The sequence below is a fragment of the Rhipicephalus microplus genome, chromosome X, assembly GCF_043290135.1.
Source record: "Rhipicephalus microplus isolate Deutch F79 chromosome X, USDA_Rmic, whole genome shotgun sequence".
Lineage (NCBI taxonomy): Eukaryota > Metazoa > Arthropoda > Arachnida > Ixodida > Ixodidae > Rhipicephalus > Rhipicephalus microplus.
Window position 1 is genome coordinate 139,155,188 of NC_134710.1, and position 23,808 is coordinate 139,178,995.

The following is a 23,808-nucleotide window of genomic DNA, read 5'->3' on the forward strand; positions in this document are numbered from 1 at the left end:
GCGAACGTATTTGCATTCTTTTCATTCGCGCAGTCTCTGTGTCACTCTTTCCCCATTCATGCTATTATTTCAGCGAGACTGAAAACTTGTACATTTTTTCATACAATTCCTCGGAAATTTAAAGGCCACCATTCAAATGTCTTTTTTCAGCCTTATCTGGACGTTAGAATGGGCGTTATTATCCGGGAACTATTTACTGCTTCAGTAGGAAAGTATGTTATGCCGTGTTGATTATTTAAAAGGAAGATATAGGCTACAGCGCTTACTTTTTCAAAGGTGACCCTCAAGAGAAAAAAGAACCCGCCCTTCTAAATATTACTATGCAATTGACACTATTAGAGATCAGAGAATCCGGATTAGTTTATTCAATATATTTAAATAGTTTATTATTATATTAGTTTATTTATTATATAATATAATTCAATACTTGTTGCAACTGTCACTCGATGCTATTATTTACAAAATGACTCTTTGTTTTCTTCTTTTCTTGTTCGTCGAGTACCTCGCGCCACGCTCCAGCCTGCTCGTGACACCGAATGCGACTCTTCCTCGGCAGGAGCAAGTCATCGACTATGGCCGGTGCGCCTTTGCAAGCATCTCCCGTCGGAAAAGCCGTTCCTGCAAAGGAAAGCGTAAGCGAGGACTCATTTGCTTCCTATCGTGGTTGACGGAGTTGATTGAGTGAGTTCGTCTCGTGTGAGCAATCATCCGCTTCTGAATTTTGTTGAAGCCGACAGGGATACCAGCGTTCGGGAGAGTTAACGATTGCGCGTGCGGTTCTGCGATGCGTGGATTCCTGACTGCGAATTCCAAAAGAACGACAAAAAGAGTAAGATGGAAGCTTGTGAGTTGAAATTCGACAACAGGTGGTGGGTGTAGAAGCCGACCAGCGGACTTTTCTTTAATGCTGCCAGCCTTGAAAAATACAAGTCGACTTCTCTAAGCATCAGCTCCTGCCCCCACCCTCTGTTTTCGTATTTCTCACCGTGAATTAGGCACTCAGCTATATGTGTATTCAGCGGTACATGCATACGCTCCACGTGCACGCTTAAGAATTTCAAGGTGCTTTAGTTTTTATTTTGCTGCGGCGTACGCTGCACTTTTTTGGCCATATACTGCGCCCACATGTCGTTAATACCACTAAATGCTGTGTGCCAATAACCTAAGTGACCAACCACGGGATATTTTCATGTTCATGAGTGCATTAACGTTAATCGAGACACTGTCTTTAACCAAGCTTATACAACCCTTCTGTAGGCTGTTTGGGATGTCGAGCGCAAGGCAGAAGAACCCATCGGTTCTGGAGTGACAGCTCTGCGACTCGAACCAAGTCCGGAGTACATCACTACAACGCATGGAATATTGACAGCTCTTGAGACCGTAAGAACTTTTTTCGCTCGAAGTTTTAATATGATATCAGGATATCACTCACCTGCGTCAGCTACGAAGCATTCAAGACACGGATGCAGAAACTCATTAGCAGAGTATGGCAACAGTGCGTGATCGCATTTTAACATATTACTTGTGTAATGAAATTGAAGCTTCACGGTGTAACTTTGTTTAGCATAGTTAATTACAGTTTTCCTTTATTATTTCAATAGTACGTTTGTCAACGCTCTTTGCTCCCACGATTTACTCTTTTATTAGCCTGGCTCGCTGATCAGCCGAAACATGCGCCGAGTAATGTGCGTTTTCGGACGAAGAGAGCGAACTGCGTCCACGTTTGTCCGCTGCGCAGTTGGGCGCGGCCGCCGTGATGGTGCTGTATTTGCTGATGGGGCACAGCGTGACGTACCATTGGTACGCGCATGCAGCCTTCCTGCTCGCGTTCACCTACTGCCTCAACAACACTCTCGTCTTCATCTCGGCCGTGGCTTCGCCTTCCACCCAGAACCACCTTCAGCAAACTCTCTACGTGCGTCACTCTTCAGCTCTTTTTGGTCTTTTTCATTTTACCCGCTTCTATATATCCCGTCAAGGTTAGCGCAAAAAAAAAACGACTCGGAACTGCAAGGAAGTACGCCGTGCACTTCCACACATTTTCGTGTCATTCTTATTCTTCTTTTTTTTTTTTGCGATGATGGTGATGAGCTTGGTCTTATTTTCCAACTAGCCCAATTTGATACTTTGCTTCTATTATCAGCACACATATTTGTCATTTTGATATTTACTGTACTTATGATATTTTTGTAACGCTCACTGGCAAAGGTGAATCATTCAGGAAGCGAATAAATGCTGCAGCGATCCTGCTGCGCCGTCAAATATATGGTTTCACGCTTCGTTTCTTCTACCCAGTACTCACTGTACCACTGCACGGCCGGCCTTCTCTTCCTTGTGGGATGCGCCGTGTTTTACGGCGTCGACAGAGGGGACAGCTTGCGGTTCAGGAATATCACGGCGGTGAGTACGTAGGGACGTCTTCATGCGTAGTCAAGTGGTAACGGTGTGAGAACTGATTAGGTTTAGGGCAGCGTGACATTTTCACTCTTTTATGAGTTTTTGTAAATTGCGATAATTAAACATGAATAGCTACCTATATATAAATAATTGGGAGAGAGCACTTCGATTGAGTCTTAGGAACAGTGAAAAACCCTTTTGCCACTTAAGATATATTCCAAACATCGAGCGTAGGAGAGTATTGTAAAAGCGCTGCCTTTGATCAAGCCTATTGTATGCTATTGGTAATATAATATAAGGATCTCGGGTTCATCAATTACTTAATCACTACATTTCGTCGTCATATTCTCTTTAGTCTTCACCTCTTCTTGTGCTCGGGTCACATGCCACTGGGCCTTCTTCAGAAAGTTTTTACGCTCGCGTTTGTCGCAAGACACAGTTTTATTCCACCACCGCGTTTCACATTATTTTAGCGAAAAAGCCTTATTCGCAACAATAACGTATGAAACACCATCTTTGTTCCTCACGTTGTGGTATCTTTCCCTACCAAATAAATTTTTAAAAACTCCCCAAATGGCCTATACAGACAAAACGTTTCAAATTATACATTCTCCCTCCTTGTATGACTCACCTTCTGGTGTAGCACTCACGTCTAAGTCAGCAACGCACCACATCCCTCGTTTTTACTATCAGCCGTATACTGTTGCCAAGCTTGCTTTTCTCACAGAGACATGCATGTCGCGCGATCGGTTCCCAGCATTCAAAACGATATTTGCACTGTAGTAAGGAATCACGTGGTTTCGCTTCACGGCGATTTATGTATATACTTACACATGTCATAAAATAGGTTTGACACCCTTCCGAAATTTCACTTGATCCGCACAAATTATAACGTGGACGCCGTTAGTGACATGAAGCTTTACTGTTTTCTCCTTTTTCAGACCGCGCTGCTCGGCATCGGGTTACTACATGTGTGCCACGGTCTCAACACCCTGCAGCGAGCGCTTCCCTGACTGCTCTTTGGTTGGCCGCAACCACGCGCCTCCCCTGATCGGACTGCTCCACCCTGACTCAGCACCGCAGCCCTTGAACACTTTTTTGTGTTTATCTTCTTAAAATGTTTTGTTGCGTAGTTTTCATTAAAGAGTATTGTATTGCGTCGACATAGGTTGCACTTTCGAAAGTTAAACCCCGACTGCAGGTGGTTTAGGGTGACTGCCATATATACGACTACATGTCAACTCCTTCACTGATGTGTCACTCTCAAATTCGCGTGCTCGAGCAGTTTCTTGAAGACATTAGATTCACGTGGTTCTCGGCCACCGACCCCTAAGTCGCGGGTTCAATCCCGGCCACGGGGTCGCATTTCGATAAAGGCTGAATGCTTGATACCCGTGCAATTCCAGTGCATGATAAAGAACCATATATCATGTCGAAACCACATGGAGCCGCTCCACTACGGTGGCTTTCATAGCCCGAGTCACTCTGGGACATTTAACCCAACCGCTTGTCCCTCCCGTCGTGGGAGCCATGATCATGCACCGTTTTGAAAATATTACCGTGTAAGACAACATGGAAACGAACAGCCGAGACAAAGCCCGAATTTCTACCGATTTATTTCGAGTGCTTTTCAATTGAGCTTGACATTAACAAACTAGCTACTGTCGAGATTTTGAGGACAAACGTGACACCATGGAGAGGCCATTTGCCTGTTCTGCCGCCACCCCATAATTTACGTATGTAGAGAGGCGAAATCACGTGACCCTTTCCCCATAGGGATGCATTCAGGCGTGCCACTGTTTGACAGTCCCGCGATTTTATTGAACCTCGGCGCTAAATTCGTACTGCCAATAAAATCGCACGTTTTCCTGCAATATTCCTAGCTGCATTTTTAAATAAACATAGCGATTGACGCTTCACAGTATAAAATAAGGCACGCGTTTCATGAAAAGTATCTGGACCTATTTTTTTTTTCACTGTGCTAAACTTTAGATTTTCAAGCAGGTGATAAACATTCATTTATCGGCATACCGGGTTTACCGTCATAGCGGGATCAAAGCATGCGCAGGTAAGTACCTTACCCGTACCGGTGACCGTACCCGCACAAAATTTAACGTTACCGTGTTAGCGTAGGTGTACGTAGTGTACGTAAAACATGGCGGCGCTCTCGGACACCCGCTTCGAAGTGATTTTGGCGTGGTTGTTGAAAGATTCACTTTGTTTGCTGCAAACGACTGTTTAAAGTGGCTTCCGTTGCCTTAACTTAGCTTCTACGACCGAGTATTGCGGATAGGTTAGCGTAGTTTATGAGATGGCTTCCCATTTCGAACGTGTCTGAGCCCAACTACAAGACTGCTGTAAAGAAATCGGCAACATAAACGTTTTCACCTTTTGTGCGTGGTCCATACTTATTCACTTTTATTATTACTAATATAAACTTGTAACAATGCTTTGCGCGCTGACACAGGTACACATATCATTTTCTTTTCCTTTTCACTGTTCTCACTTCTAAACCATCTGATAGGTAGCGCCGCCATCCAAGCTAGGGCACGTGAACCACGTAAACGCTATCCCGCTGAACAATCGACATATTTAGTTACACGTCCGTAGCCACGCACGTACGCAACGCGCGCGATCGTGCATACTTAGCCGAGTTCATCCAAATTGACGGCAATAGTGGTCAAATATGAATAAAGTGACAATCCCGTCGCGTACGTCATCAAACACTTTCCGCCACACATTGGCACATATCCACGGGTGAGTATGCGCCACTGGTATGCTGGTATATGGCACAGGTGATTGACACTTAGCATCTACCCAGGAACGACGAGAATACACATCGGTGACTTTAACGCGCGAGCTTTAAAGGGGCGCTGCCACGCTTTCTGAGCATGATCAGCGAACGCTGCCGATTGGTAGTTGAGGTTTCTGACCACACGTGAGTCAAATATTCTAGAGCAGCACGCGACCTGGAATTCTATGTAAATTATCAAAGTCAGCTTTCTCAACTGTCGACAAATCACGGCATATACCCAAAAATCACACGTAGCGAGCCCATCTAGCAGCCATTGGTTGATTTGAACATGACACGCTCACTCGTTGCAGAGATCGCCGTGGGAGGCCGCTACTTGTCCACGCGTGTACACGCGAGTACACTGACAAAGCCGCGCATTCGAAGAAAAAATAATAAGTGCTCAATGTGACGAGGTCCGAAGTCCGCGTGACGCTTTTCTGTGGCCCTGTCATCTCTCACTGCCTAGCTCCCAGCGCTTTCGTCGGGACGAGAGAACAGAGAATGCAATTGGAGTATGCGACAAACCTTTGTAACTGAACTGCCACTGGAAGAATTGCTAAAACTTTTTAAGCGTTGAGTTCATGAGACACTAAGCTCTTTCCATGAAACCATGGAACAAATTCGCCAAGCGAATTTGTTCAATGGTTTCATGAAAAATTATTGCAGGGCCCCTTTCAGAAGTAACTGGCAACGCTAGCGCCGACCCGATGAATGGAAAGAATAAATGTCAAGGTCTCAGCTGGAATCAAACCCAAGAATTTTGCGTGGCCATGAAGCATTTTACCACACAGTGACGCCAGGTTTCAGAACTACTTTTCAAATAGACTCTAATCTTCGTAGAACGTCAAGAGTAGTTGCACTGCGGTCTATCCAATTTTATGAACATTACATATGTACTCCTTTGATACAGCCTTCACGTCGGGTTAACGTCAGTTGTGGTTAGTTGCCGTGCGCTGAAGTTGATTTATGTAGCAGTGCCCACGGCCGTCGTTCTGATTGATTTGTGGGGTTTAACGTCCCAAAACCACCATATGATTATGAGAGACGCCGTAGTGGAGGGCTCCGGAAATTTTGACCACCTGGGGTTCTTTAACGTGCACCCAAATCTGAGTACACGGGCCTACAACATTTCCGCCTCCATCGGAAATGCAGCCGCCACAGCCGGGATTTGATCCCGCGACCTGCGGGTCAGCAGCCGAGTACCTTAGCCACTAGACCACCGTGGCGGGGCAAGGCCGTCGTTCTTGCTAGCATCAGCACTTCATATCAGCTTCTAGTGTTGCTAATGCGCATGTTTCAGTTGGAATCGTTGCGCAAGGGACAACAACTAGCTTTATAAACATCTGCAACTCTTCAACATATGTCTGTGCATGCAACATTTGTACGTATATTTAGCGTCATTTGATGAGGTTTCGCTCAAGAAACAAATTGCAACGTGGTCACCTTCCCTCCGCATGCTTTGAATAACGTCGTTTCCCGGGTACGTAGGATCTGCCAATTTTTTTTTTCATCACAACAGTGGCAAACTAAGTGTCTGGTTTGTAGGGTGTTGTTTGTTTCTTCCGATTCCATGTTACCACAGTATAGAAAATATGAATAGCAATTAGTCGCATTTGTAATTCTTGTGAAGAAGGCACGTTCATTCCAGACTACAGAAAACTAACAGACCCTGAAAGCGGCAAGCCTGCAATTCTAAAATTTCAGAATAGCAGTTCCAAAATGTCCTGAGATTTTTTAGAACAGCAATTTCCAGCCATGTGGACACGCGTTATGATAGCCGCAAAATTTTTAGACAATGTCTAATTTGTGAATGCAGAGGTTGTAAATTGACATGCCTTTTTCGCACTGTCTTTCTGCAGGCTCCATGTGGCAAGCAAAGGAGCACCTCTTCATAATTGTTGGGCGTTCACCGACGGAACTTCTCGACCCATTTGCAGACCGAAACAAAACCAAGAAGAGTACTACTCTGGGCACGAGAAATGCACTGCGTAAAATACCAGCCTGTCATGTGCCCGAATGGCATTATTTGCCAACTGGAAGGGCCTTATTGCGAAAGACGACACGATGCAGGTGAGGAAGGCTTTCTCTTACAGAAGAAAAGTATTACACTGTCTGTTTGCACAGGCATTGTCAGAGTATAATGACCACTTCAACAATGAATCTTGAGCCATGACGCTTCATTGTGATTTCTATTTTGTCGCACCGAATTGTCACCTTTTATCCACAATCTGAAACCTCAAAAGATTATCCGTTACATTTTGTTGCATTGTCGTACACAGTGTAAATATTAGTCAAAACGAATATATTATAAAAACACTACGCTTTAAAAGATATCCGTAACTAATTAAACAGCTTGAGTTTTTATTGTGTGTTCGTCCATTAAGAATAACAATTGGTGCGTTTCTCTTGTTGCAGGAGTTCTTAATAGCAGCGGCTTATACTCGAAGCACCAATGGCTTGTACTTGAAGCCAAGCAGCACGTAATTTACGGCTCATGTGCACTACCTAGTTTAATGCAAATTTGTAAGCGCGCAGAGCTGTCCGGCTGAAGGTGTAGCTTTTGTTGTGTGATTTTTTTTTCACTGAAGCTTTGTCCGCAAAGTTTTACTTTACTTGAATCTCCTAGAAACGTTTAGCGTGAAAGAAATAAATAAAAAAAACTGCTTTGCTCTTTTGTTTCATGATTCATCAAATGGGCACATTTGCAGTCGCAAGTTGGAATTCGATGACCAGGCTACTGTAGTCAATAATTTACAGCCTTGCAAATTATGTTTAAATTCATACCAATTCGCCAATATTTTAATCTAAGTTTTACGGGGAAACAATGCAGAAAACAGCTGTGATACTGGACATTTCAACAAGAAACCTTACCCCTCTATTTAGGAAAGTATCTTACCTTTAGAATATTTTCATACGCGAAATCCATTCGTAATTCCTAAGGTCACTGAAAGATTCGACAACAGAATTGAAGAGAACGCTGTTGAATTTATTATTCGAGATTTTAGAATATTCGCACACTTCTATATAGTCGCACGTATGCATGCAACGCGAGGACGCCTCACCCAACGAGGGACAATGCCGGTCTGGTCACATCCCTAATAATGCTCGCGGATCAGAAAGTTTTCGAAAGGGCATTTTATAATGCACACAGAGCCAGGGGATGACAGCGTCTGGACAAATGACAGATTGCAGCGTGCCGGCATGCCTTGAAGCCAGCCTGAACGGCTGCATGCCCATAGGTGAACTGCCAGATCATAAAGGGCACAGCGGAAGGGGCAAGATGGATCGCCTGACATTTTGCTCACCTCGCCTTTCCGAGCTTTATTAATCAATTTTTCTTTGCACTGCCGCATCGAGAGCGACGTTACGAATGGCTTGTTTTCATTTGTATTTTTAATGTGAACGAGCAAGACTCCCTTTCGTCCAACTGGATGACAACAAGGCAGAAGTGTGTCAGGCAGCAGCTGCACGTAATTATCTGCTGAACTAATTTGTCGCGCTCGTCTTACATTTTAAGTGCCCTCAACAAACTAGAGAGAAGGACAGCCTGGCTGCTCTCACGAGGATGTTTTGACACTGTCATCCTAACTTTCTTTGCACAGCATGTGAGTACTGTCGCCTCAGCATTGTAAGCGAGTGTTTATCACTTATCACCTGACATCGTGCTGATAAGTAATGGTCTTTAGACACGAGCAATCTGCGTAAAAGTGCCCGACGCGAAAAGTATTAATCTGCTGTCACTGTGGCATGTGAGAACCTTACACTGGCATGAAGTCTTGTCACACTGAAACTACAGAGTTGGTATACAAGCTCCTAGGACAACCTCAAAATTAACTAAGGTCAACTATTTCCTGTTATATAAGCCATTCTGGCAACGCACCTAACGTATATGCGCTGTTTATTATAAGCTGACAACGTGAAAGGGCAATTAAACATAAACATCTCAAAATGGCAGTGTTATACACTTCAGTAGCTTGTTGACAAAAACACTGAACAACTCAGTGCAGTCAAAATGGATTAGTGCAAGACAATAGTGAAGTGTTCCGGTTTATTTATTTAATTCGACATTGAGATGTCTGAACATATATAATGCCCTGAAATAATAAAGATGGTCATTTGGTGACAGTGGTGTTGTTACTGGCAATAACTTATCCGAATTAAACTTTTCTTTCTAGCAAGACATATTCAAATGGAGAGGTCCAAATCAATAGCGAGAATTGTAATGACATCTCTAAACGCTTTCCCATTGTCCTGTGGCTTTTACAGACTGTGACATAGAAGGATACTGGTGGCAGAGTTTTTCACAGTGGAGCTCTTTCATATCTATGGCTTACCTTCCAGAAGGAACACGTTAGGGAGTTAAGGTTTAACCACATTGTCTAACGTGGGAACCACCTACGTCAACCTAAGGGCTGATCTTGAGGACTGTAATAAAGTTTATTATATTACGAATTGGTTAGTTTAGCTGGAAGCTGCAAATAAAATATATACAATTTCTTCCAGTCGTACGTGTCGACGATTCGAACACGAGAAGAACGCCTTTAAGGCGTGTGATCAATTACCATCTAAGCTGACTAGGAGGCTAGCGAACTGCAACACGACGGTTAAATAATTGACAACTCGAAGTGAACGAACCCTGAATATAGCAAACAAGTTCTACGGAAGACCATAAAGTACATGAGTATTCATAAAAAAGACAAATGCGAATTGGCCCGAGCCGTTAAACACTTGTATGGAACTGTTCTCTCTGGTCGTGAACCAGTGGCGTAACCTGTAGGAGGGGGGGGGGGGGGGCTCAAACATTCTCAAAATTTTTCATCCACCCTGGCACTTTCACATTTTTTTCGTCGCTTCGCGCTGACGTGATTAAGTTTTTAACGCTGCTACTATCACAATATCATTGCTGGGCGCTTTTACAATGAATAATGTCTGCATACGAAAAAACGTGTCTTGGTGTTTCTCAAGGCTTAGCATTCAGTGAGATTTTGGGCAGGAATCTCGGCCACGAGTGTTTCAAGTTGACTAGGCGACGGGATTAATGCTCAGGCGGTGGTCATACTTTTACACGCCGGAACAGATCGCACCAGAGTCGATCACTACGATAATTTTCGATAGGGAGAGGTTCGTTTTAATGGAAATAGCCAGACACAGTTCCAAAATCTGATAGGGCATGCTCAAGAATATTACAGTGTCACTCTTCGTATGTGTGCTAAGGTATACTGACGCTAAAGATTAATATTTTTATTTAACCTTCACACGTTCTGCTTACATCTATAAACACACACACATACACACACACCCGCGCACGCGCGCGACAGAATTTTTGGTTTATACACCTAACTCGGCTCGTATGCGAGTGTACAAGATATTTATACATATCTTTATTATGTCCTAACGTCTAAGACTCTCCGAAGTGTTGTGTAGCGACTAAGGTGTAACACAGGCAAACGTGTAGGCTAATCACAGCCTTAGAAAGACCTACTGAAATACCCATCATGTAACTTAGCTCATAAATAAAAAGAAGGTGGCCATAAACCTGAAGCAGTGTAATTCGAAATGCAGTGTGGACAGCTGCAGTGAGCACAAGCTTTATTGTTCAGCACTGTGGCAAACAGCGCATAAATAAGGAACATAAAGCTGAAAAAATATACAAGTTGTATATATATTGATTCGCTTCATCTGTTCGTTTCTTTACATCGTCATGACTAGAAGGGCACACCGAGCGATTTCTGCAACTAGTGACATGACGCATGACAACAAATGCACAGAATGGAGAAACATGGGTGGGCGTGTTATCATGCAAAATTACGACCAATATGCATAGTAGCCATAAGTTGTTACAAGAAATAAAAGAAACTTTGTGCAAGCAATGTCTCACGCGGCAAACAGACAAATTACATAGCAGAATACTGTTGATTATCTTTTTTCTTTTGACACGAAGATTTTCCTGTGTATTGCATGTCACATTATATGCCCCATTGTTACCCAAATTTTGCTAGAATTGCAACAAGCAAATTTGAGTTGTCGCATTGCTGTTCCCACCTTTCGTATCCTCTAACCACTTCTGCAAATGAAAGGTTAGCGGATAAAAGGTGCCCCTAAAAAGCAAGGAGTATGCAACGGTAGAGAACGGAATCACTCTGCCATGCTGTCAAAGCGATTTCCAGCAATATGTCTCATACAGTTGAATTTGCTTCCTTACAGCTGGACGAAAAGTAGCGCGAACTGGTTTTACCAAAACATGATGATGATGATGATGATGATGATATGTGAGGTGTAACGTTCCAAAACCATCATATGATAAAGAGAGACACCGTAGTGGAGGGCTCCGGAAATTTCGACCACCTGGGGTTTTTAACGTGCACCCAAATCTGAGTACACGGTCCTACATAATTTCCGCCTCCATCGAAAACGCAGCCGCCGCAGCCGGGATTCGATCCCGCGACCTGCGGTTCAGCCGCCGAGTACCTTAGCCACTAGACCACCGCGGCGGGGCCATTTTTTTTTTCACCAAAAACCTTCTTTTTTACTACCCGACAGGGTGGTCCAGTGGTTATGGTCCTCTATTGCTGACCGGCAGTGTAGCGGGATCGAATCCCTGTCATATTTTTTATGTAGGCGAAAGTGCTTGAGGCCCGTGCACTTTATTTAGGTGCATGTTGAAGAAGCAAAGTGGTAAAATTTCCGGAGAACTACGGCGTCTCTCGTAGTCAAATCGTGGTTTTTGGATGTTCATCATCATCATCATCCTGACTACGCCCACTGCAGGACAAAAGCCTCTGCCATGTTCCGCCAGTCAACTCGGTCCTGTGCTTGCTGCTACCACTTTATACCCGCAAACTTCTTGATCTCATCTGCCCACCTAACTTTATGTCTACCCCTTACCCCCTCGCCTTCTTTGGTCAGTTCAGCGAGTTACTTTTATTGGCCAGCGGTTATCCTGCCAACGCGCTACATTCCCTGCCCATGTCCATTTCCTCGTCTTGATTTCAACTATGATATCCTTAACCCCAGTTTGTTCCATGATCTACTCTGCTCCCCTCTAGTCTCTTAAGATTACACCTATATCATTTTCATCTCCATTGCTCGATGCGTCGTCCTCCATTTAAGCTGAATCCTCTTTGTAAGTCTTTAGGTTTCTGTTCCAAAGCTAAGTACCAGCAAGATGCAGCTGTTCTATACCGTCCTCTTGAAGGATAGTGGCAATCTACCAGACATGATTTGAGAGTGCTTGCCAAATGTGCTCAATCTCATTCTTACTCTTCTAGTTAGTTCAATCTCGTGGTTTAGCTCCACGTTTATTACCTGTCCTAAGTAGGCATAGTCTTTTACAACTTCAAGTGCACTGTTACCTATCTCGAAGCGCTGTTCTCTTCCGAGGATCCAGCGGCTTGAGGAGGCTTTGGCGAAGCAACGGAGAAAAGGAGCCGACGACCCATCTAATGGGCGGGGAGGCACCCGAGTAACTGTCGCCTAGTCGGAGCACAACATCCTCGAGGTCTATGCTCTGAGATTATCAGACTCTAATAGCCGTAATCTTAAGATAGGGAACATCCGCGCCCTGCGAGGCCGGGGACGTCCTACACACCGGATGCATAAATAAATCTTATTTTTGTCTCTCTCTCTCTCTCTCTCTCTCTCTCTCTTTCGAGGTAGTTGTAAATTACTTTCGTTTTCTGCAGATTAATTTTAAGACGTACGTTTCTGTTTTCCTTGTCTAAGTCCGTTATCATCAGTTACAATTCGTCCCCAGAGTTACTCAGCAATGCAATGTCATCGGTGAAGCGTAGGTTACTAAGGTACTCTCTATTAACTCTTATACCTAACTCTTTCCATTCTAGGCCTTTGAAAACCTCCTGTAAGCACGTGGTAAATAGCAGTGGGAAGATTGTATCCCCCTGCCTTACACCCTTCTTGATAGGTATTCTGTTGCTTTCTTTATGAAGCACTATGGTAGCAGTTGATCCCCTGTAGATTTTTTCCAAGATGTTTATATATACTTCATCAACGCCATGATTCCACAGTGTGCGCATAACTGCTGATATTTCTACTGAATAAAACGCCTTCTCGTAATCTATGAAAGCTATGAATAGTCGTTGGCTGCATTGTGAGCATTTCTCCATAACCTGATTGATAGTATGAATGTGGTCAATAGTTGAATATAGCCTGTCCGAAATCCTGCTTGTTCCTTTGGTTGACTGAATCCAAATGTTGTCTTTATTCTGTTAGCAGTTACCTTTGTAAATAGCTTAGAGCAAGCTGATCGGCCTGTAATTCTTCAAGTTCTTGTCATCTCCTTTCTTATGTATTAAGTTGATGTTAGGATTCCTCCAAGATTCTGGTACTCTTCACATCAGGAGACATTTCGTAAACAGGGCGGCTAGTTTTTCTAACACAATCTGTCCTCCGTCTTTCAGCAGATTTGATGTTACCTAATCCTCACCAGCAGCTTTGCCTCTTTGCAAAGGCTTTTCTCCAAGGCTTTTCTAACTTCTATCATTACTGGTGGGATGCCATCTGGGTTACTGCTAGTTCTTATATTAAGGTCGTGGATGTCCCGGCTATGGTACAGATGTATGTAAACCTCAACCTTTTCAATTTTCTACATGTTATACCTTCTTACATCGGATACCTTACGCTTATTAATCAACCTTGAAAGCTTTGTCAATTCTTATTTGTCTGTTATATTGAGGCTTTCATGCTTTGACACTTTTAATTGAGGTTTTTTGTCTCCTAGGACAGCTTTTCAGTGTCCTGTTTAAGTACCGTACCTCCAACTTCCACTGCACACTCCATAATGATGCTCGTCAGATTATGATTCATTGCATCAACGCTAAGGCTGGTTTCCTCGATAAGGGCAGAGTACTTGTTCTGAAGCGAGATTCTGACTTCCTGTACTTTCCCTCTCAGTGCTAGCTCATTTATTGGCTTCTTGCGTATCAGTTTCTGTCGTTCCTTCATTAAGTCTAAGCAAATTCGAGACCGTACCATTCTATGGTCACTGCATCGTACCTTGCTAAGCACTTACACATCCTACACGATGCCTAGGTGTGCACTCAGTATAAATTCTATTTCGTTTTTCATTTCGCCATTAGGGCTCCTCCATGTCCACTAACGGTTCCCCCGTTTTCGGTAGATGGTACAAGATCCATAGTTTATTGCGCTCTGCGAATTCTACTAATAGCTCCCCTCTGATATTTCTAGTACCGATGTCATAATCTCCTACTGCCTGGTCTCCAGCCTGCTTCTTCCCTACCTTGTCATTGAAATCGCCCATCAGATGTTAAACACGAGTAATTGATAATTACCAACTACATCTTTACTGTTCTTCCGAACATATCAGTCCAAGAATAACATCAGTTAACTTTCATCCTCTATTGAGCTGGCGCCTATGGTTCATATTACACACACATTCAGCTGAAGCCGACTACGTTCCTGTTAAAGGCCAAATCCGGTGATTTTTCGACCATGTCAAGGTAATGGTGCTTCTATGTTCCTGAGACACTCTTGTCATGAGCCCAATAGCTGAAATGTTCAGAAAATTTGAAAATAATTTTGAGAAGCAAAAAAATACAATACCGCAACCGAAACCAAACCGGGCACCCTGTCTTCTTATGACGTACTATTTGTTTGGAACCGGAGTCCCACCGGTGCGGAGTATGAAAACTGAAAGCCACACTATAGTGAAGCGCCGGTTAAAAAGCACAGAGGAAGGAACAAAGCTTTTCTGTGTTATACCCGCGCCAAACACTGCCGTCATTGCCTTGTGGCCGCACAATAAACGTTGTAGCGACCAAAGCAGCGATGCCATCGGCTGCGTCGCTTCCGTTGACAGGCCAAACATGGCGTCACACAGACAGTGTTGCCAATAATTCTGGCAAGCGAGGCAAGCTTCGCGAGGCAATTTTCAAAATTCACTTGAAACAATCAGTTCATTTCTCAAAACTGTAATTTGGCATAAATGACGGAAATGTGCAAAGGAACGCGCACCAAGCGAATTTCAATGCGATCCATTGACCTCGAAAAATTGCCGCAGTTGGCCTTCAAACATCAGAGAGAATGTCTTCCGGATGGACTCGTATTTCACAGTGGATGTTCTGGGAGTGATGCCAAACAATCTTTCATGTGTTGTTGTAGCTTTCAAGTACAACTTTAGGCGTATCAGTGATAGAAAAAAAGCGTTCTGCTTCAGCTGTGCTCACCGGTAGAGTTGCCGGAATCTTTAGAAGATGGTGCACGTTTGGGTAGAATAACTCTGGGCAATTGGCAACCGCTTGCATCGCAGACATTCTCAGCGTTTCTCGCTTCTCTTGCTTCTATATTTCGCAGCCTATTCTGATAATTCTCTTTGCAATGCTGAAGTTGAGATTAATGTTCGAGTATACACGTCGGTAGACTTCTCGGCAGTAGGGAGGGTGGCAGACTCAGGCATGTTCTTTGGCAGAAACAAAGAAAACATCTTCAAGGTGTGCTGATGCCTTTTAAAGCACTCACAGAAGTGGTCTGTTAAAAAAAAATTCACAGATCCCACGTACAGTGGGAATCGATGATATGTGAAGTACGAGTGATAAATGTTGATATGTCACTTTAAAATCAGCACAGCGTTACGAGGTGGAGGTAAATGATGCCGTACATTACTTCCATGTCATGATTGTCATAGTTGGATGTGTTGTTTAGCTTCGTCATCTATTCACGTCACGTGATGCCAAATTTAGTACATGTGGAGCTAGCGAAATGGCCGCGAACACGCTATGAGCGTGATAGGTTGTCATGTTCTTACATGACATGCGTGTCAGGATTATCATGTTTGCACCGGTCATATATATTGTCACCCATTGACGTCACGTAACACCAAATTTGGCATAAGTAGAGCTAGCAAAATGGCCGCGAGCGCATCATGAAGGGCCCAATACACTCCAATGTAGCGTTGACGCGCGCGCACGCTGGGCACAGCGACGCTACGTTAGCAAAACGTGAGAACTCTATAGTCTGACGCCAGGCACGACCAGCGTCCGTCGGCGCAGCCCGATGGCAACCGGCGCGAAATGTGACATGCTGCATTTCGTGCCAATGCGTTACCCAGACAACACTGCGTCTCCCTCTTTTCGCGAAGGAGGAACGCCGGATGCGCTGAAACGTGCATGCGTCAAAGCAACGCAGCACAGCGCGCGCGTGCGAGTATATGGCAGGACCGGCGCCTGGCGTGACAACGCCGGCGTGACGCGACGAAATGAACGCCGACGAGCACGCGCACCTCATCATGTCGAAATGTATTGGCGCCTTGACTGTGGCATGTAGTCATGTTCTCACATGACACGCATCTCATGATTATCATGTTTGCACCAGTCACATACCTTCGTCATCCATTGGCATCACGTAATACCAAATTTGGCATATGCGAAGCTAGTGAAACGGCCGCAAGCGCATCATCAGTGTGGCATGTAGTCATATTGTTACATGACACGCATGTCTTGATTATCATGTTTGGATGTGTCATTTACTTATGTCATTCGTTCCCGTCGCGTAATACCGAGTTTGGTACATGTGAAGCTAGCGTAATGGCAGCGAGCGCATCATGAGCGTAGCATGTAGTCATGTTGTTACACAACACGCATCTCATGTTTATCATGTTTGCACCAGTATCATACCTTCGTCATCCATTCACGTCCTGTAATACCAGATTTGGTATAAGTTAAGTAAGCGAAACGGCCGCCAGCGCATCATGAGCGTGGCACGTAGTCTTGTTGTTACACGACGCGCATGTCATGATTATCATGCTAGGGTCTGTCGCTTATGTTCGCCATGCAATCATGCCATACCATACCAGTTTTGCAACATGCGGTGTGAACGAAACCACCGCAATAGCTGCAGGACCATGAAATGTAAATCATGGCATTCGTGACATACATGTGATGACTTTCATGTTATGACAAGTACAATATGTACTTCATACAGTCATGTTATGTCATACCAAGTTTGGTATTGATACCATTATTGAAATGGCCAGGAGAGCTAAATGTCGTAGACGGATAGATAGATAGATAGATAGATAGATAGATAGATAGATAGATAGATAGATAGATAGATAGATAGATAGATAGATAGATAGATAGATAGATAGATAGATAGATAGATAGATAGATAGATAGATAGATAGATAGATAGATAGATAGATAGATAGATAGATAGATAGATAGATAGATAGATAGATAGATAGATAGATAGATAGATAGATAGATAGATAGATAGATAGATAGATAGATAGATAGATAGATAGATAGATAGATAGATACGCTCAAAGTCACCGAAGTTCGCTAAGAAATGCTTCGCATTTAAAATAGTCCAGAAAAGATCAGAAATACTGAACGCCTAAAGTGCTCTTCCATGCCAAGCCACTGGCCTGCCTGTGACAAGCGGCATTCTCATTTTCGCCAGTTGTCAAGTGTGCACTGGGCCAGCGTCGCTTTTCGGGAAATAATCATCAAGCGTTATACCGTACGGCATTTCGGCGCAACCATCCAGTCTCATAAAAGGGCGCTGATCGACCCGGGACACGAGCTACCAAACGATACGTGTAGGTAGCGTATTTCAAGGGAGTGACTTCACATTGCTAGGAAGCAACGAGCTCAGCAATGTTCGGGCAGTGGCCCTGCATGCGTGAAACGACAACTTTAGCGACGATACATGTCGGCTGGTAAAGTTACGCCTTAAACACTATCGCTCGCTTCTCGCCTGGCGGAAAGATTCGCGAGTATACATGTCCTCTGCTTCCTTTTAGGCGCCGGTAAGGTCGCGCTCGCCCAGTATCTTACTCTGCGCGCGAGATGTCTCACGTTTGTGATTGCACCCATTCGGAAGGCTGGTAGTTTCTGTCGCGATGTGATGAAATACCACAAACGTGAATGAACGCGAACGAGGTGATGGCAGTTGTGAAATTCCAGCGACTCGCATAAGAATGCCCGAAACAGACAACCAACAGGCATGGACGGTGCACAGTATAGAGCGTAAGTAAACTCGTGTTGCAAGCGCTGGGAGTTCTCGTCGGAGTTCACGCGTTCTGAGAAATGAATTATGGTGCACTATGCCCTGAGCAACTCCGGAGTCAGTCATTTCTTCATCACTGGTGAACCGATCACTGAAGATTTTGTGTGGTTCGAGGCTGCTCCTGTTCACGCTGGTGTAAGTGCTGGAAACATGAATGCACGTATGGTGCGTGGTGAAATATTCTGTACAGTTCTGAATATGTTGAGGTAAAAAGAAAAGTCGGCTGCACGCTTGCAAACAACGGAAGACATCTTGCTGCAATGCTATCGTTTCAGGAAGCCGAGTGAAGAAAGCTACAAAAGAGTGGAAAAATACTGCGTTTTTGCGCGTATTTAAGTGTTTTAGAGCATATGCACAGCGACCAAGTTTTATGTGAGTAGGTACATAGTCCAGTTGCACGTGCACTTTTTATTGAGACCAAGTGAACATTTGTCATGAATGATTAATTTGCCCTCGCAGACTGCACAATAAAACCTCTATGACTGGAGTATTTCCTTGCTATCAATAGTTACTGAGCAACTGAAAGTCTGTCCGAAAAATAACGTGTACAAAATGGTGTTGCCAATATACACCATATCTTTAAAAAATTACTTATTGCGTAATGCAAGCATGCTTGGGTACACGCAGTACAGTAGTGTTGACTAAAAGCTACCACTGCATCAAGGCGGTTTGACATATATAGATTAATATGAAAATATTTCCTATAGGCATGAAGTGACAGACATCGATAGTAAGAAATGCGCTCAGCAAAGTAAGCGAAACCAAAATGTAACTATTAATATACAAAAACATGCTGCGTATACCTCTCACTTTTTGTTGTAAGCGGAACCCTCCTTGACCTGTCAAACGCACTTCCCACCGACGAGGACCACGCCATCTACACTTAACAAAGAATAACGATTAAAGATGTCTTTTTCAATCGGGTGAGTCATCGCTATAATGTGTTTTCGAAGACAGTCCATTCAATGGTGCGGCGAGAGGCCGTTGATTCAAACGGTCACTGTACCTTTCGTTTACTGTATTTAGAGTATTTTTTACAGTACTCCCTCGCCGCCGTGGTCTACTCGGCTGCTAACTCGCAGGTCTCTGGATCAAATCCCGGTTCCAGAGGCTGCTTTCTCGATGGGGGCGAAAATGATTTAGGCCCGTCTGCTCAGATTTGGGCGCACGTTAAAGAACCCCAGGTGGTGTGAATTTATGGATTCTTCCACTACAGCATCTCCCACAGTCATATGGCTGATTTTGGAACGTTAAATCTTACATATAAATCATTCGTTTTTACAGTACCTTTACTTACCCTCTCCACAATCATGCGCATGGGAAGAGTGGGATTGGGAACAATAATATTACTTGGCCATCAAAGAGTATGCAATCGAAGTTGGAGGTTCACTCAAAAGAAAAGAAACTGGTAAACTATCTTAGGAAACAAAAAATCTAATTAAGAAACGACTAACGATGAAAGCCTCAAATGCGACCGACCAAAATAGAGCTAGTGAAGCTTTCGAAGTTAATCAATAGGCATAAAGTAGCCGACAACAGGAGGTATAACATCGAAAAAATTGAGCAGGATGTAAAAGGCGGCAGAAGCCTAAAAGCTGCGAAGACAGACTTGTGCCGAGGCGAAAATAGAACGTATGCATTGAGAAACAAGGAAGGCAATGTCATAATTATTATGAATAGGATAGTCGAGACGGCGAAGGAGTTCTACAGAGAGCTGTACAGAAGCCAAAAGATTCAGGGTGGTATTGGGAGAAACTATAATAGTCCAAGAGAATTGGACATCCTACGAGTAACGACAAGGGAAGTAAGGAAAGCCCTGGAAGGAATGCGAAGAGGCAAAGCCGCTGGTGAGGATAAAGTAACAATGGACCTCTTGAAAGATGGCGGAGAAAATGTGTTAGAAATATTTGCCATTTTATATACAAGGTGTCTCTTCACAAAAAGGATACCAGAATCTTGAAACAACGCCAAGATTATCTTAACCCATAAGAAAGGAGACGTCAAGGACTTGAAAATTTACAGGCCAAACGGCCTGTTCTCCGTTCTCTACAAAATATTTACAAAAATATTAGGTAATAGAATTAAGAAGATATTAGAGTTCAATCAGCCGAAAGACCAAACAAGATTTTCTGCTGGCTACTCCACAATAGACCATATTCATAGTATCAATCAGGTAATAGAGAAATGTGCTGAATACAACCAACCCCTATACACAGCTTTTATAGATTACGAGAAGGCGTTTGACTCATACGAGACATCAGCAGTAATGCAGGCACTACGGAATCAGGGCATCGAAGAACCCCACATAAACATACTGGAAGAAATCTACAGAGGATCCACAGCCACCATAGTTCTTCATAAAGTGAAATAATCCCAATACTGAAGGGTGTAAGCCAGGGAGACACGATCTCTTCATTGCTAGTCACCGCGTGTTTACAGGAGATATTCAGGACCCTAGACTGGGAAGAGTTAGGGATAAGAGTTAATGAAGTGTACCTCAGTAACCTGCGATTCGCTGATGACATTGCCTTGATGAGTAAGTCAGGGGACCAATTACAGTTCATGATTACCTAACTAGACACTGAAAGCAGAAAAGTAGGTCTGAAAATAATATGCACAAAACTAAAGTAATGTGCAACAATCTCGGCAGAAAATAGCACTTTGTGATAGGCCGAGAGGCGCTGGAAGTTGTTAAGGAGTATGTCTACTTAGGACAGGTAATAAGCGCGGAGCCGAATCACGAGATTGAAGTACTAGAATAATAAGAATGGGGTCAAGCACATTTGGCAAGCACTCTAAAATCATTACTGGTAGATTACCACTATTCCTCAAGAGAAAGGTATAAATCAGTTGCATCTTTCCAGTACTTACCTACGAAGCAGAAACCTGGGGACTTACAAAAATGGTTAAGCCTGAATTGAGGACGACGCAGCAAGCGATGGAAAGGAAAATCAGAGGTGTTACCTTAAGACACCAAAAGAGAGCAGTGTAGGTCAGGGAACAAACCAGGGTTAACGATATCATAGTTGAAATCCAGAAAAAGAAATGAACATCGGCCGTACGCATAGCACGTAGGCAGGATAACCGGTGGTTATTAAGGGTAACTGACTGTATTTCCAGAGAAGGCAAACGCACGAAGGGGAGACTGAGAGTTAAGTGGGCCGATGAGATTAAAAAGTTTGCTGGTATAACGTGGCAACGGAAAGCATAAGACCGGGTTGATTGGCGGATCATGGGAGAGGCTTTTGCCCTGCAGTGGGCGTAGTCTGGCTGAAGATGATTATGATGAAGATGGACCATGGAAAACAGCACAACTATCATTGATGGAGCCAAACTCTAGGGCATTTTGTTAACTGTTTTTTTTTTGCATGTGAGCAATATTGCACGTCAACGGTGAAATAAATATTTTATGACCCCCACATGAACACAATGTGATTTTATTTTATTGTGTTCAACAACTTTTCAATGACATTGGTGAGTGACTGTTGCTGAGCTCCGGCAAGCGCACGTTCTTTGGTTCACTCTTCGCTGTCGCGCTCGCCTTCTGCGGCTCACATTCTTCGCTCCTCCGCCCACTGCTCAGCAATTTGCCATCGTATGTCATCAAGCACTGCAATAAGGCGACCCTCATTAGCACTACGCTCCTTCTCCTAGGCCAGCCGTTCTTCTTCAAGCACCAAATATCTGGACTCAAGGGTGAAATCTCTCTCTTTTACAAGCAGGTCATGCTTCAGTCTCTTTTCGAGGAAGGTATAATTCGTCTCCCTTGCATTGCGCCGTCTAGTTGTGAAAAATTTTAAAAAAGACGTTCACACTCGCTATTATTAAATTCCGCATGTCGGGTGCTCGAATGAGTGACAAACACCAAACATGAGAAACAAGCGAACACTTTACTGTATTTTAAACACAAAAAAAAATTCATATCCCGCTTCCTTATATTAAGAAGCTAAGTAAATCATAGCAAAGCGAATACCACGTGATGAGCCATTTTCTGTCGTAGGATGTGATGCAGAAGCTGCATTCTCAACGTTATCAGCCGTGGTTTTTCCTGTTTGTTTGGCCGGGGCAGGTGTGTCAATGACGGACGGGCTTGCAGGCTGTTCAGGAACAGTCATGGGCTGGTCATCCATGTTTTCGATTAATGTGATATCTTCGTGATCGTCGCATGTCGCATTTTCGCATTTACCAATTCTTTCAAGAATCCGCGTGACGCTGCCTTCTATATCGGCGCGTGCCCTTCCAATATACATAAGCGCCTCAGCAGTACACGACAAAACCACGTAGGATGATATTGTATTTGCACCAGGTAGAGTGATAAAGTTACAACATGTGCGTAATGTGCTAAACATGCAAATGAGCGAATCATCGCTAAAAAATAGTTCGACGCAGCGAAACACCTAAGCGAATTTACCATAAAAATGTTGATAAAATCACCCAGAGAGACCCTCACTGGTGCTTTCAGAAAAGTAAATCTCTGCAGCGTCATCCTTAGCAAGTGCCGCCAATTTTTTCGTCGCCGAAGGTACGCCCTTCTTAAACGGGGCCTTCACAGCTCGACGAACACTCGGCGCGTTGGCTGATCGAGCAGCCCGAATTGCGGCTCCACTCTCACGAGCCAGGTCCAAGATATCTTGCGACAGAGCTTCTAGCTCTTGGTCACCATAGTCTTCCTCTGTACCAGACCTTAAAACCGGAAACCCAAGAAAGCGTATTAGCGACTTTCACAAACATATTTCGTGGGACTCGCTAGCTGGATTTCGTGCCGACTGGTTGTGCTCCCGCGATCTCCGACGACAGCGCAGCTATGGCCGACAGGCTCGTCCTATACCATCTCCTGACGCCGACAAGAGCTCTCGCTGAGTGGTGCCCCGTTCTCGGACTTCTGCGACCATGTTCATCTTTCCTATCTTCTCCTTGATAGCGTATGTGGCTGCCCCTGTGCCTCTCTCTCTTCCGGCTCCTCTCTCTATCTCTATACTTTAATTCCTCCCTATCCTTTTTACTCTGTCCTTAACCCCATCACCTGTGAAGAACTGTGGAGATGCCCGCCATAGAGAGAGAGGCAGTAACGGAACTGCGCCTATTTATTCCTTTTCTCTTTCAAAAGTCACTTATAAACATATTTCGTGCGTTTAGCGGACACTCACCTGCGGATGGCAACGTGATCTTTTGCAGCGATCCTTTCGCGCAGCCGGTAGGTTCGCTCCCGCACTGTCCAATTTTTGAAAAGCTTGCTTGTTAAATCCTTCATTTTTGGACGCAATATTCGTCCATTCTCCGTGGTCCCGGAAAAGGTTCACATTTCTCACATACGACAGCATCTCCAGGTCAATTGCAGGGTTGAACTGAACTCTGTTAGTTCTGCTGCCACCACACCTCACACGAGTACAACCAGCCGTAGCCATAGTGTAAAATGCGAGGAGACGACAAGGCTCGAAAACACGCAGAGCCCGCAGTCGACGCTACGCAGCTTTTGAAAACGTGCGGTCGTCCGCGAGAAACAGCGCGTTGTCTTGCGCCCTGGGCATGCGCATTGACGCCTCCGCGCGTTTCATATTCTGTCGATGCGACAA

At 44.1% G+C, this 23,808-nt stretch overlaps 1 protein-coding gene across 1 annotated transcript; it reads right to left on the bottom strand.

Moving 5' to 3' along the window:
• Window positions 1-430: 430 nt before the first annotated feature.
• Window positions 431-23,808, bottom strand: LOC142776992 (uncharacterized). The gene is made up of 2 exons (XM_075881297.1): window positions 23,383-23,808; window positions 431-618 (listed from the first exon to the last, which is right to left on the bottom strand). Exons 1-2 carry the CDS (start codon window positions 23,638-23,640, stop codon window positions 571-573), a joined length of 306 nt encoding a protein of 101 aa, XP_075737412.1. The 5' UTR covers window positions 23,641-23,808; the 3' UTR covers window positions 431-570.